General features: G+C 38.5%; 1 protein-coding gene across 2 annotated transcripts in view; it reads left to right on the top strand.

Annotated features, from left to right (window-relative positions):
* The window catches only part of TLK1 (tousled like kinase 1), a 138,996-nt gene that overhangs the window by 106,599 nt on the left and 18,088 nt on the right, over nt 1-14,309 (top strand). For both annotated transcript variants that reach the window (XM_008138579.3, XM_054723525.1), the window contains exons 13-14: nt 10,095-10,192; nt 11,979-12,060. In XM_008138579.3, the coding sequence (XP_008136801.1) occupies nt 10,095-10,192; nt 11,979-12,060 (180 nt within the window). The remainder of the gene's footprint in view (nt 1-10,094; nt 10,193-11,978; nt 12,061-14,309) is intronic.

Genomic DNA, 14,309 nt, shown 5'->3' with positions numbered 1-14,309 from the left:
GTCATATTAGCCACTTCTCAAGCAGAACTATAACTCCATGTCATTTATGTGCATGTGTGTAGAGTCTGGAAGACTGGGCTTTTTCCATTATTGTGTTAAATCTTTTCAGACTTAAAAAAAACAAACACAAACAAACATGGAATCCACAAAAATCCAGGGGAAAAAAAGGGTTAAAGGGAAGCAGAAAGCTGTGAGAAAGGCTACAATATACTCTGCTAAGGCACTGTACCTGTATGTGCTAGGGTTTGTGTTAGCACCCCATTAGTGTTTACATCAGGAATTTCACACACCCCCATACAGTCACTGTAATTTGTTTCAAAAGTGTACTCAATATTCTGAGCATTTCAATTTTGCCAGTCAGTTGAATTGTTATATTTATACTAGAGGCCCAGTGCATGAAATTCGTGCATGGGTAGGGTCCCTAGTCCTGGCCAGCGATCAGGGCAGTTCAGGGCCTTCTGGCTGCCAGCCAGGGCCTCCCTTTGTTCCATGCCACCCCCTGGTGGTCAGTGCACATCATAGTGAGCAATCGAACTCCCTTTCGAACTCCCGAGGGGACACTTTCATATTAGCTTTTTATATATATAGATGCTGTTGCTAAGGTAGGATTTTGTTTGGTTTTAAATAGAATGGGGGAATTGACAGAATCAATGTCCATTTTAACAGTTATTCCCAGTTAGGGGTTTTAATATAAGTATTTATGCATTTAAAGAGAGAATAAAACACCACTCCCACCATTACTTGCCCCCCCTCCTCCAAGAAGGAAATGAAGTGCAGAGGGAAGAAAACATTAAGGTTCTAAAATGTCTGAGCCAGTTAAACACACCTGAGGGAGATATAGTAGCTCCTGTAATAACCAGCTCAATGAGCAGTTAGGGATGGGAGTGAAGAGAACATTTTTATACTTAGGAAAGAACCCTGCTGCCCCAAGAATTTCATAATTTTGTCCTTTCTTCTCAGTCTACACAATCATACTCAACAGAAATAGAACTACGCACAAGTAGTTTCAAATATGATTTCTACAAATTTAGACCTGCTGTCTAGATGGTCTTTAATTCTTTTCTGCACAACCATTTCCATTAGCTTTTAAATAGTGCCTTTTGTTAATTTTACCTTTCACTTTCCTGGTGATAAACTTTTAGAATGACATAACTAGTTTATGTAATGAAACTTAATTTGAGGACCTAGAAATGCTAACTTTTGAGGGATTACTAGTGTCCATTACTAAACGATTTGAGTGTTAAACTTTTGAAACCTCATTCTGAACTAGTTTTCCTAGACCAAGTAATGTTATGTGTTGAATAGACTATTCGAAGTGATATGCATTTCTTTGCTTCCACCATTTTTGTAATATACCACACGTAATTTCTTTTGTTTTAGCAACTCTCATCGATTATAGGCAAGCTGAGAACGTTACAACAAAATAACTTTCCATCTTATCTTGGCTTTACAGAAAGGCAGCTCTTTCAAATTGAGTTTTTTTGTTTGTTCGGGTTTTTTGGGGGCGGGGGGAATGACATGGAATATACTAGTACACTCAAGATTTGCCAAAGAAGTTGAAACTAGTGCATTCAATTTTTTCAGGAATGTATCGGTTTGACATGTAAAAATGTATTTTATAACTCTTTAAGCATTTATAGCTTAATGCCTATATATCCCACCTTTCTTTTTAAAATTGCCATTACGGGAAATGCTCAAAAATACCCCAAATCCACCTAGCAGTTTTAACCTGGCATTTACAGAGATTCTACTTTGCTGTAATTTATTTTTGGCTTAAAATGTGAGCTAAGGGGATATTAAATTGCCAGAGGAGACTTTGATTACAAATAGAAAGCATTCCTATGCTAAACATCTGGCAAAGGACAAGCTTTCTAGTTAAGTTGCTGTGAAATTTACCTTCCATATAAATTTCAAGTTAAATATTTTGGAAAGTGGTGTGTTTTGCAGGCTACTCAAACAATGAGGCGATATCGAGATCTGTTGTATACTTGTATGACTTGGTTTTTTAAATATAATTTAGAATACTAGAGCTTATTTTAAAATCCTGTTAAAATAGCTATAGTGTGCTAGGTGTAGCAGTTAATAATGCGGATTTTTTCAATAGATGGAGTTACACATGTTGATATATATGCAATTTGATATGTATGCTGTTTTGTTGTATTGACAACAAGCTTCAAAACTTCATATGTCAAATTTGCTAAAGGTGTTAACATCATAGATATTTTTACACTTAAAAATGTCGAATTTCGTGCCACAAAAAGAGCATTTGTGGAAAGTTATAATTCATTACTTTATTTTAAAGAAAAGTGCTGCTGAATACTTCGGAAAGCTTATGGTGAACATGCTCCATCTCAAGATACTTGTGAATGCTGTTTTAAACACTTACTTAAAAGTGATGATTTCGATGTGAAAGACAAAGGATGTCCAGGTCAACTGAAAAAGTTTGAAGACCAACAATTACAAGCATTATTGGATGAAGATGGGTGTCACACTCAAAAACAACTTGCGAAAAGATTAAACGTTGCTCAGCAAACAATTTCCGATAGTTTACAAGCAATGAGAAAGATTTTTTTTTAAATATATTTTATTGATTTTTTACAGAGAGGAAGAGAGAGGGATAGAGAGTTAGAAACATTGATGAGAGAGAAACATCGATCAGCTGCCTCTTGCACAACCCCTACTGGGGATGTGCCCGCAACCAAGGTACATGCCCTTGACCGGAATCGAACCTGGGACCCTTGAGTCCGCAGGCTGACGCTCTGTCCACTGAGCCAAACCGGTTTCGACGTCAAGCAATGAGAAAGATTTTAAAGGAAGGAAAATGGGTGCCACATCAATTGAACAAAAGACAAATGGAAAACTGAAAAGTCATCAGTAAAATGTTGCTTCAGTGGTATGAAAGAAAGTCTTTTTTGCATCGAATTGTGATTGGTGATGAAAAGTGGATTTATTTTGAGAATCCCAAATGCACAGAATCATGGATTGATCCAGGTCAGCCATCAACATCGACTGCAAGGCCAGATCACTTCAGAAAGAAGACAATGCTCTGCGTTTGGTGGGATCAGGAAGGTGTGGTGTATTATGAGCTTCTAAAACCAGGTGAAACTGTTAATACTGATCACTACCGAGAACAAATAATCAATTTGAACCATGCTTTGATCGTGAAATGACCAGAATGTTCCAGAAGACACGGCAAAGTAATTTTGCTTCATGATAACGCACCATCGCATACTTCAAAACCAGTTAAAGACACAAAAAAAAGATCTTTCCTGGGACTGCTCCAGCCATGAAGACAGAAGAGAAACAGTCCAGAGATGGAAGACGCTGATGACGCCTTGCCATACTAGCAGTCAGCAGCTGTGCGTCGCTGCAGGTTGCCCAGGACCAAACCAGAGAGGGTCGGACCTGCATTACCACCAATTGTCCACCATCCAGAACTGTAATGTCAGTGCTGACATGTACACATAAGGAACTGTTTGACATTGAAATTGGGACTCAAAAGAACTGTTGGCCCAGAAAGAAACTCACTACAGACTGATTCATTTGCCTCTCAGCATAACCATTATTACTTGTCTCATTTTCGATTCTTATAAGTGTATTTCTAATATCACATGATCTCACTCATCTAGGGGAAATAATGAACAACATAAACTGATGAACAAAAACAGACCCGGAGACAGGGAAGCATCGATCAGACTGTCAAACCTCAGAGGGAAAATAGGGGAGGGTGGGAGTAAGGGGGAGAGATCAACCAAAGGACTTGTATGCATGCATATAAGCCTAACCAGTGGTCACAGACAACAGGGGGGTGGGGACATGCGTGGGGAGGGGTTTGGGATGGGAATGGGGGGATGAGGACAAATATGTGATACCTTAGTAAATTTAAAAATAAAAATAAAATAAAAGATCTTTCCTGGGAAGTATTAACCCACCCACTGTATTCACCAGACCCGTAGTCAGCAAACTGCGGCTCACGAGCCACATGTGGCTCTTTGGCCCCTTGAGTGTGGCTCTTCCACAAAATACCACAGCCTGGGCGAGTCTATTTTTAAGAAGTAGCGTTAGAAGAAGTTTAAGTTTAAAAAATTTGGCTCTCAAAGGAAATTTCAGTTGTTGTACTGTTGATATTTGGTTCTGTTGACAATGAGTTTGCCGACCACTGCACCAGACCTTGCTCCTTCAGATTACCACTTGTTCCGATTGATGGCACATGCACTTTCTGAGCAGCACTTCAACACATATGAAGAAGTGGATAATTGGGTCTCTGAATGGTTTGCCTCAAAACAAGAAAAGTTCTATTGGGACGGTATCCACAAATTACCTGAAAGATGGGAAAATGTGTAGCTAGTGATGGATATTACTTTGAATAAAGCACTTTTGATGTTTCTCTTGAAATTACCGTGTTTTCTTTGATTACAAAAATCCACATTATTAACCGGTACACTTAGTATACTGTTAAATTGTCTATCTCTTTTTGTTGAAACAGAAGAGAGCCATGTCCTTTTACTGTATGTGATCATCAAACCTACCTCTCTGTTCTTACTCATGTCCCTTCAACACTGTAATTGCCTATGGAGACCAGTTCCTTTCCAGAGATACTGTTTGTTTCTTCTGGACCTCCTCTTTTATTGCTCAGCTAGTGGATGACTTGGTATTCTTACTAAGCATGATCTTGCTGATTAGATTACATCTTTTAGTAATCTGGCCTAGTTTTGACATGTTCGAGGATTTTATGTACATATGTGCTTTATGTTTTTTGTTAACAAGTGAAGGTCAGGAATTGTTATCTTTCTTTTAAATGTTTTTTACTGTTTCACTTCATTACTGCTGTGAATGGGCTCCACGTAGGTGCTTATGTAGGTGGGTTCCAATTTACGGCGAAAATCACGTTACGTTGCGCCATAGGAACTGATCTCCAATGTAACCCCAGGATCTACGGTAGTTCCTTCCCTTGACATTTCCTCTTAAATACCTTGGAAGGATCCAGCTTTCTTTTCCCCCCTAGTGCTTGTGACCTTTTATTTTCCTTGTAAACTTTACAGTTCAAACAGAAATGAAGCTTGCCTATGCTTTTGTATTATAAGATTTTATGCGACAGTATTTGTCAAGTTCTATAGAGGAGAAAAGAGCTTGCTTAACTGATGCAGACATACATTTACTTTTTTTATTATGTTTTTATTGATTTCAGAGAGAGGAAGGGATTGGGGGAGAGAGCGATAGAAACATCAGTGATGAGAAAGAATCATCCATTGGCTGCCTCCTTCACCCCTCTACTGGGGATCAAGCCTGAAACCCTGGCATGTGCCCTGATCAGGAATCAAACTGTGACCTCCTGATTCATGGGTCTATGCTCAACCACCAAGCCACACTGGTGGACCTACATTTACTTTTTAAAATAAATATTTATTTTGTGGTAATGGTTACTGCCATTGTATAGACACCAAAAATTATAAAACAAATGTAATTATGTGCATCAACATGCTAGCTGAATCTCAAATTTTATTGAGTCATAAATATGTAATTAATTTCTGTAAATTCACTTGAAATAAATAGTATCCCTATACCACAATTTCAAATAAAGTTAAAACAAGTATTTCAGCTGGTGTTCTTATAGGTATTTCACTATTTTATCAGGTTAAAAATCCACCAGACTACCAACTATTTTGTAGCTTCCTACATGTGTAAGAATCAAATTAAGTTTTAAGGCAGCAAACAGTAATATGAAGAAAAAAAATTACCACTTTTTTGTGTTCTGTGGTGTAAATGAATTTCAATTTTTTCGTACTCATGGACATTCCTGTCTGACCAGTTTCTTTTACTATTTTATGACTAAATTAACACATTGTGGACGGATCACGAGAATTCTCGTGTTTTCATATCACACAGTGTTTTACAAAGTATCATACTTTAAAAAGATATTAGCTTTTAAGAACATGCAATAAATAACTTCAAAATGCAATGGGTATTTAATTGTAAGGTGTGCCTTTAACATTTATGTAAGACATTTTTTGTACTTGTTCAACAGAAACTTACCTGGCCACTGGGTAAAGCTAGCAATAAAACTACTGGTCCGCAATATGTTAAGACAACTTAGCTGTGGCTTGAGTTTATTGTTCCAAAGCTTTTTAGTCTATTTCCTATTTTTATAATCTTTAGTTTAATCTCCTGGGATATTACCTTTTTCTTCTTTCATTAAAATTAGAATTATGTGTGATTGAAGCTACATTAAATGAGGAAATTTCAGTTAAATCTCTATTTAGTACTTGAGGCCTAGTACATGAAATCCGTGCATGGGTAGGGTCCCTAGGCCTGGCTGGCAATCAGGGCCGATCGGGGCCTTCCAGATGCTGGCCGGGGCCTTCCTTCGTTCCGTGCCACCCCCTGGTGGTCAGTACACTTCATAGTGATCGAACTCCCAAGGGGACACTGTGCATATTAGCCTTTTATATCCTATACTAGAGGCCCGATGCACAAAATTTGTGCAAGGAACTCAGCCCTCGAAGCCCCGGCTGCCTTGTGGGCCCGCCTACCTCACAGCCCCGCCCACTGATCGTTCTGGAAGGTTGTTCTGCCATCTGGTCTAATTAGCATATTAGCTCTTTATTATATAGGATTACAATGGACATCTGTGTACAAATCCTTGTGTGAACAAATGTTAAGATTTATTTATTTATTTTAAATACCAAGAGGTAACATTGCTGGGTCTATGGCAAGGGAATGTTTACCTTTCTAAGAAACTGTCAATACATTTTTCCAAAGTGGGTGCAACAGTTTATACTCTCACCTACATGAGAGTTGTAGTGGCTCCTCATACTTGCCAATACTTGTTATTGTTAGTCTTTTTAATTTTAGCCTTTCTAGTGTGTTTTGTAGAAAATCACAGAGGCTTAATCCACATTTCCCTTATGACTAATGATATTAATCATCACATGATGGTATAGATCTTATTTTTGTGATGTGTCTGTTCAAATCTTTTGCACATTTTGTTTTTATTTTTTTTTAATATTTTATTGATTTTTTACAGAGAGGAAGAGAGAGGGGTAGAGAGTTAGAAACATCGATGAGAGAGAAACATTGATCAGCTGCCTTTTGCACACCCCCTACTGGGGATGTGCCAGCAACCAAGGTACATGCCCTTGACCAGAATCGAACCTGGGACCCTTGAGTCCCCAGGCCGACGCTCTATCCACTGAGCCAAACCGGTTTCGGCCTTTTGCACATTTTGAACATTGGATTGTCTGTATTCTTACCATTGAATTGTAAGACTGCTTCATAGATATTCTCCATGAGGGATGTCCCAGATTGGAAAGGGTGCAGGCTGTTTCAGACATACGTATTGTGAATAATTTCTCCCTATGACTTGCCTTTTTATTTTCATAATGGTGTCTTTTTTCAAGAGAAGATGTTAATTTTAATAAATCTAATAATTACTTTTTTATGGTTAGTGTTTCCTATGTCCTTCTAAGCTATCTAGCTACCTCCAAAGTAGCAAAGATTTTCTCCTATTTCTTTACCTGTAAGTTCCATAGTTTTAGTTTTTTAGTCCTTTCCTTAGTAGTGGTTTCTTTCTTGGCATCTTATAGTCTCTCCATATGCACAGAGAGACACCCAGCTCCCCACTTTCCACGGAGCAGACACCCAGCTCCCGGCTTTCGTTGGCAGGGGAGCTGGGTGTCCGCTCGTGCACCCGGCCAAAAGCCCCCGGCGGAGGCTTTTGGCCTGGAGCCAGAGCAGACACCCAGCTTCCCACTTTCCATGGCAGGGAAGCTGGGTGTCCGCTCGTGCACCAGGCCAAAAGCCTCCAGCGCCTCTCAACAGCCGGATAGGCCCGCCCCCCACGCCTCTCAACGGCTGGATAGGCCACCCCGAGTCCCGCCCCCCAGCCTCCTGCTGGCCCAATCATGGGCGTAGCAGAGTGATGGTTATTTGCATATTACCCTTTTATTAGGTAGGATAATAAAGGGGTGATATGCAAATTGACCATCACTCCAACACACAAGATGGCCAGCAGGGGAGGGCAGTTGGGGGGGACCCAGGCCTGCAGGGGAGGGCAGTTGGGGGCAACCAGGCCAACAGGGGAGAGCAGTGAGGGGTGACCAGGCTGACAGGGGAGGGCAGTTAGGGGCAACCAGGCCTGCAGGGGAGGGCAGTGAGGGGCAATCGGGCCTGCAGGGGAGTGGTTAGGGGGTGATCAGGCCGGCAGGCAGAAGCAGTTAGGGGCTATCAGGCAGGCAGGCAGGTGAGCAGTTGGGAGCCAGCAGTCCTGGATTGTGAGAGGGATGTCCCAGATTGGAAAGGGTGCAGGCTGGGCTGAGGGACACACACACACACACACACACACACACACACACCATGCACGAATTTTGTGCACCAGGCCTCTACTATATAGTTACCTATTTTAGAAAAATCTCCCTCAAATTCTAGAACCGTGTATCCTCATTTAAGTTTATTTTGAAAGCTTCTATTTAATCTACATTAAATATCTATAACAAGTTGTGGTTGAGTTTCACTTCAGAATAATTAAAGTAACTTTAAGGGTCAACTGGCATACAAACATTTCTGCGTTTAGTTTTTTAATAATACTTAGAACATTCCTTTCAGTGTAAGCCTTTAGAAATAGGCTATTGCTAATTATCTGCTTTGGAATGAAATGATATTTATATTTTCAAAGTAAATTTCAGAATTATTTTCTGAGATAAAGGATATTTTTTAATATTAGAAAATAAATCATTAAAAGAAGAGAAGTTAATAAGAGATGAAATATTTAAGCACAGTATTCAGAAATAACCTCTACTCCATGTGGTATAGATTTATATTGGTAGTAGGTATACTTTTAGGCCAAGGTAATCTATATTTGTTTATTTACTCAACAAATATTCAAAAATATTTTTAAATTGGGCATTTTTAGAACTCTCCACTGAAATTTGGTATATTCTTATTTAATCTTTAAATAATATTCAAGTTTATATTGATGAATCAGAAGTGTATAGGTGATGGGTTATTATGTTGACTTGTTTTCATGTCTAGTTATTTTTAATGTTCTAAAAATTTATATATTTTGAGACATGAAAATATCAGAATTTTTATATTAAATGAATGTTAACATAAATTTCTTTAGGATTTGCCTAAATCTGCTCTGATGATAACTAAGGATCAGCTATTCATAAAATGTTTGTTTTAGAGTCTATTTAAGATTGCAGTGGGATTTATCCAAAGAGAGTGGTCAGATTATGTGTGTGTTCCAAATATTGTAAGCTCTAGATATAATCAGTGGTTCTGTCTTTTTCCTTTCTTCCTCTTTTAATTATTGTAAAACTAGAGGCCCAGTGCATGAAAATTCATGCACTCGGGGGGCGTCCCTCAGCCCAGCCTGTGCCCTCTTGCAGTCCAGGACCCCTCGGGGGATGTCCACCTGCTGGCTTAGGCCCACTCCATGGGGGATCGGGCCTAAGCTGGCAGTCAGACATCCCTCTGGCAGCCCGGGAGCCCTTGGGGGTATCCAACTGATGGCTTAGCGGAGCTGGCTTAAGCTGAGTCGGACATCCTTAGCGATGCCAAGGTGGGAGAGGCTCCTGCCACTGCTGCTGCACTCTCAGCCGTCAGCCCAGCTTGTGTCTGCCCCCTGGTGGTCAGTGTGCATCGTAGCAACTGGTTGTTTCGTTGTTGGGGTCAATTTGCATATTTCCCTTTTATTATATAGGTTATCTTCATTTGTTTTATGCTAGTAAATTATTACCTCTTAAATTAAAATTTGGATGTACCAGAAATGAATCTTTCAGTTCTTTTTGTTATAAGTCAGTTTCAGACTACCTTGCAGCCATTTTCAGTTTAGACATTATAAAAATAGGTTTCTTGTTGTACAGAATAAAACTCGGCATCTCATTAGGTATAGATTTTTACGTGGATGATGGTTTCTTAAAATAGGCTTTTTCCATCTTTCAGGCATTGAAAGGAGCACTTTGGTCTTTTAACTCAGTGGTACTTTATAATAACTGTTCTTCCTGTCACTGTAAAAAATTGACACATGGGTAAAAATATCTTTTTTATATAGCAAATAAATTGAGCTTGTTATAGTCCCCTCTCTTCATTTTCAGGAAGAGGCAGAAATTCAGGCAGAACTTGAACGTTTGGAAAGAGTGAGAAATCTGCACATTCGAGAACTCAAAAGGATAAATAATGAAGATAATTCACAGTAAGTCATTATTATACTTCAGTTTTACATGATAAAAGTGTTTCTCCTCTGTGCAGAGCATAAACACAATATTCCCTTATTGGGGGCTTCTCATCATACTTAGAAAAAAAGATCCACAGTCCTTCCCGTGGCTCAGCAAGTCTTATTTATGTAAACTGGTCTGTGGGTACCTCACCAACATATCTCTGTCGTCCTCCCCTCACTTACAAGTTGCAGCCATGCCAGCCCCCATCCCTATCTCAGGGCTTTTGTGCTGGCCACCTTCTCACCTGAAATGTTCCTCTTCTAAATATCTGAGTGGCTTCCCTTTGATTTCGCTCCAAATGGTCATTAGAGGCCATTCCTAGGCAGCCCTATCTAAAATAGCAGTCCTTACACCATTCCCTTCTTCTCCTGGTATCTTTACCTTGCTTTGTTTTTTTATAACATTTTTCACTATCTGGAATTATAAAATCTGCTGCACTCTCAGCCATCAGCCCAGCTTGTGTCTGCCCCCTGGTGGTCAGTGTTCATCATAGCAACTGGTTGTTCCGTTGTTGGGGTCAATTTGCATATTTCCCTTTTATATTTCAGTTATTTATTATCTGTCTCCTCCCCCTAGAATATAACCTATATGAGAGGAGGAACTTAGTTTTATTTTCGCTATATCCCTGGCACATAGTAGGCATGCAATAAATATTTGTTGACTGAATACCAAAATTAGTATTAATAGGGAAGGAGAAATTATTTCAACTAAAGGGATTTCAGTAAGCCACATATCTGGCATTATTATACAGAACTTGAGAAGAAAATAGAAAAGTATAAGTCTCTGTCCTTAACCCCTGGTTATAAAAATGGAGAGAAAATACCCGTGGACTGGTGGGAACTTTATGAAGAAGATAGAAATTAAGCAAGAAGATGGAAATTATGCCAACCATTCCTTGGATTTAATCATGTTGAGGAGAGAAGCATGTCTTTTATACATAAACTTGTCATGTAATTTAAAACCTCATGGCCTAACAAGAGTATCAGCATTGGAAGTGACCATTTCTGCTGTAAAATATAAATATCTTGCTTAAAATTAAGAAGGCCTATCTGTGATCATTTGTGTATGTATAACACAAATACACAGATCATTCCAGTGTGTTAAGGTGAATGAAATATTATAGTTACGGAATAACTTAAATTGTACCAGATGAAAATTCTAATAGAACAAGACTAATTAAAAATTGTCTGTCCTGAAAACTATGTTCAAACTTGTTTGTGGATATGTAATAGCAGTATTGTCTGGGAGTGATTTTTTTCAAAGTTTTTAAACAAATTTTTCTTTTTTAATTGGGAAATAAAATTTTATTTATGGAAGTCTTAAAGACAGTAAAATTTATGGGTGAAAGCCAGTTTAAAAGTATAATTATTTTTAACCTTATGTCAATACTATAAAGTCTTGATTAACCATAACAAAAAATATAAAAGTATTTTTTTCTGAGGGAAGTAATTCCTGCTGAGTAGATAGGAGATTTCATAAAGCTCTTGATAACACAGTAGTTGGTAGCTCTTTATCACAGCGCTATAATTGGTCATTGAACCTGAATATTCAGCTATAAATTTTAAACTTTATAAATAAACACCAGGTGTTAAGGTGGGTGATAGTCCTGCAGATAGAAAAGTATGGAACAGAATTTGGAATTAGCAGTAGAGTGAGAAAGAAATAGCTAGGGGTAGAATAAGAGCGTGGAACTTTATTGTGGACAGAACCTTTTTGTATGCGTTTTCATGTTACTGAGTGTGTTTTTTCTCCACCCTTAAGGTTCAAAGATCACCCAACGTTAAATGAAAGATATTTATTACTTCATCTGCTTGGTAGAGGTGGCTTTAGTGAAGTGTATAAGGTAATGTAATTTCTTTTTTTTCTGTTCTTCACACTAATATAGGAGTACAGGTTTCCCCTACTATCCACAAGTAGTATGTTCCTATGAAACCTTTCAGAAGTCAAAATAGCATAAAGCAAAGAAGCAGTTACCATTAATTTATATGGAAAATTTTTCAAGTATTCCCACACCCCCTAAATAACCCACCAAATCATACCAAATACCTTTAATTACATCCAGTTTTATGATAAGTTGCAACACCCTTACGAGCTTTCTTAAGCTTTTCTAAAAGCTTAGGACACATCTTGCTAATTAATGCACAAAGTAAATCCAGTTAAAGCTCACAAACACAGGTCAGAGCTATGCCGGCTTGATACTGAGATGCTGAGTGTGGTTCCAGGGGGAGGACCTCGGGCTGCCACTCTGGCTGCAGGGTGTGCACTGCCTCTAACCTGTGGAATGAGGACTGGAAGCTAGTTTTACTTCTTGCTTTTTCTCATAAAAGCAAAAATCCTCTTTGTATTTATTGCAGTTAGCCAAAAAGGGTACAAATAAATGTAGGCCTTTTGTAAAAGAAAAGTGGCCTAATGTGAACTCTCAAAAAGTGGGGGATACCTGTATGTGGTTAAGAAGTACTTGTCTTTCGTTTATTAATTTTATAATTTTGGGGGAGGGCAGATTTTATGTCGTGACTCTCATTACAAAATGTCTGGTGGCTTATGTTGTATCTTAATGTGGCCCAGTAGTTTTGTTGCTAGCTTTACCCAGTGGCCAGATAAGTTTCTATTGAACAAGTACAAAAAACAAGTACATAAATGTTAAAGGCACGCCTTACAATTAAATACCCATTGCATTTTGAAGTTACTTATTACATTTTCTTACAAGCTAATATCTTTATAAAGTATGATGCTTTGTAAACACTGTGTGGTATGAAAACATGAGAATTCTCATGATCCGTCCACAATGTGTTAAGAGTCTGAAGACTATGCACCTGCACAGTCCATCAAGTATTTGCTACCTAGTTACTGTTAGCCCGTTGGGTACAAATAATAGCAATTAGAATCAAGATAGGCAGGTAGTCATATGATATAGTACCTTTATGGACATACTGTACCCTTATATTTAAACATGTGTCTCAGAAATCTTACATGTCCTGAATTTACAGAAATTTCTACCTATTTTAATGTCCATGTTTTTCAAATGCATATGTGTAAATGTAAAAATTTTTACTCATTATGTTCAGTGTTTTTTTGTTGTTGTTTTTCAATGTTTTATACCTTACTTTTTCCCACTTTATGTTGTATCTTCCTGCTCAACCTTTAAATATTGTAGCTCCTAATTCTCTTATTCTGTATTCTCCTTTTCAAATATATTCCTGCCCATTCGCTGACTTATCTATTTGATTTCACCCTCAGATCTGTGTCTATGTGTGTCCATACCCTACACTTTCTTTCTGAGCTCGTATCTGTTAATGTGACTCTGTCTCTTCACTTGGCATGGATTCTGCAGGCACTGCAAACTCACTTGTTAATTAGAAGTTATTTTTCTCTTCTCCAAAACCCCTTCTTCTAACTCTGCTTCCTACCTTAGTACATAGCATTGCTATTCAACTGCCTAGTCCCTCAAGTTAAAAACATAAAAGCCATCCTTCACTCTACCTTTTCCTTCCCTTCCCCAGCATGTAACCAGTCCCTGGGTGCCCACTATTATTAATGTCATCCAACTCTCCTAAATCCAGCAATGGCCCTTTCCTTTCTCTTAGCTCAAGGCCACATTGTCTTTTGTTTGCGTTGCTACCCAAGGGCATTAAGTTTCTCCAGCGTACTTATGTAAGCTGCAGCTAGAGTAGCCTTTTTATAAAATGCAATACAATTTTCTCACTCTCTTAAATGAGCCTCGGTGGCTTCCCATTTGCTCTTAGTTAGGATGCAGGTCATGCTCTCACATGAGACTTCAGTTCCTTTAGAAGTTCTCCTTGTTTGTCTGCCTTTTATAAGCTCCTTGTGATACTTGGTGTGCTTCATTATATATCAGTATAGTTAGTGGTTAAGAGCTTGGATTCTGAAGCCAGACTGACTGGGTTTGAATCCTAATTCTGACTGCTGTTAAATAACGGTATAATCTTGGGCTTAATACTTAATCATCCTCTGTCTCACTGTCTTCATCTGGGAATGATAACAGTACCTACATCGTAGGATTGTGATTAATTGAGCTATCACAGGTAAATCACATAGAACATTGGTGCTTAATAAATGTAAGATCATCATTAT

This window comes from Eptesicus fuscus, chromosome 11, assembly GCF_027574615.1.
Source record: "Eptesicus fuscus isolate TK198812 chromosome 11, DD_ASM_mEF_20220401, whole genome shotgun sequence".
Classification (NCBI taxonomy): Eukaryota; Metazoa; Chordata; class Mammalia; order Chiroptera; family Vespertilionidae; genus Eptesicus; species Eptesicus fuscus.
This window is presented reverse-complemented; position numbering and strand designations above follow the sequence as displayed.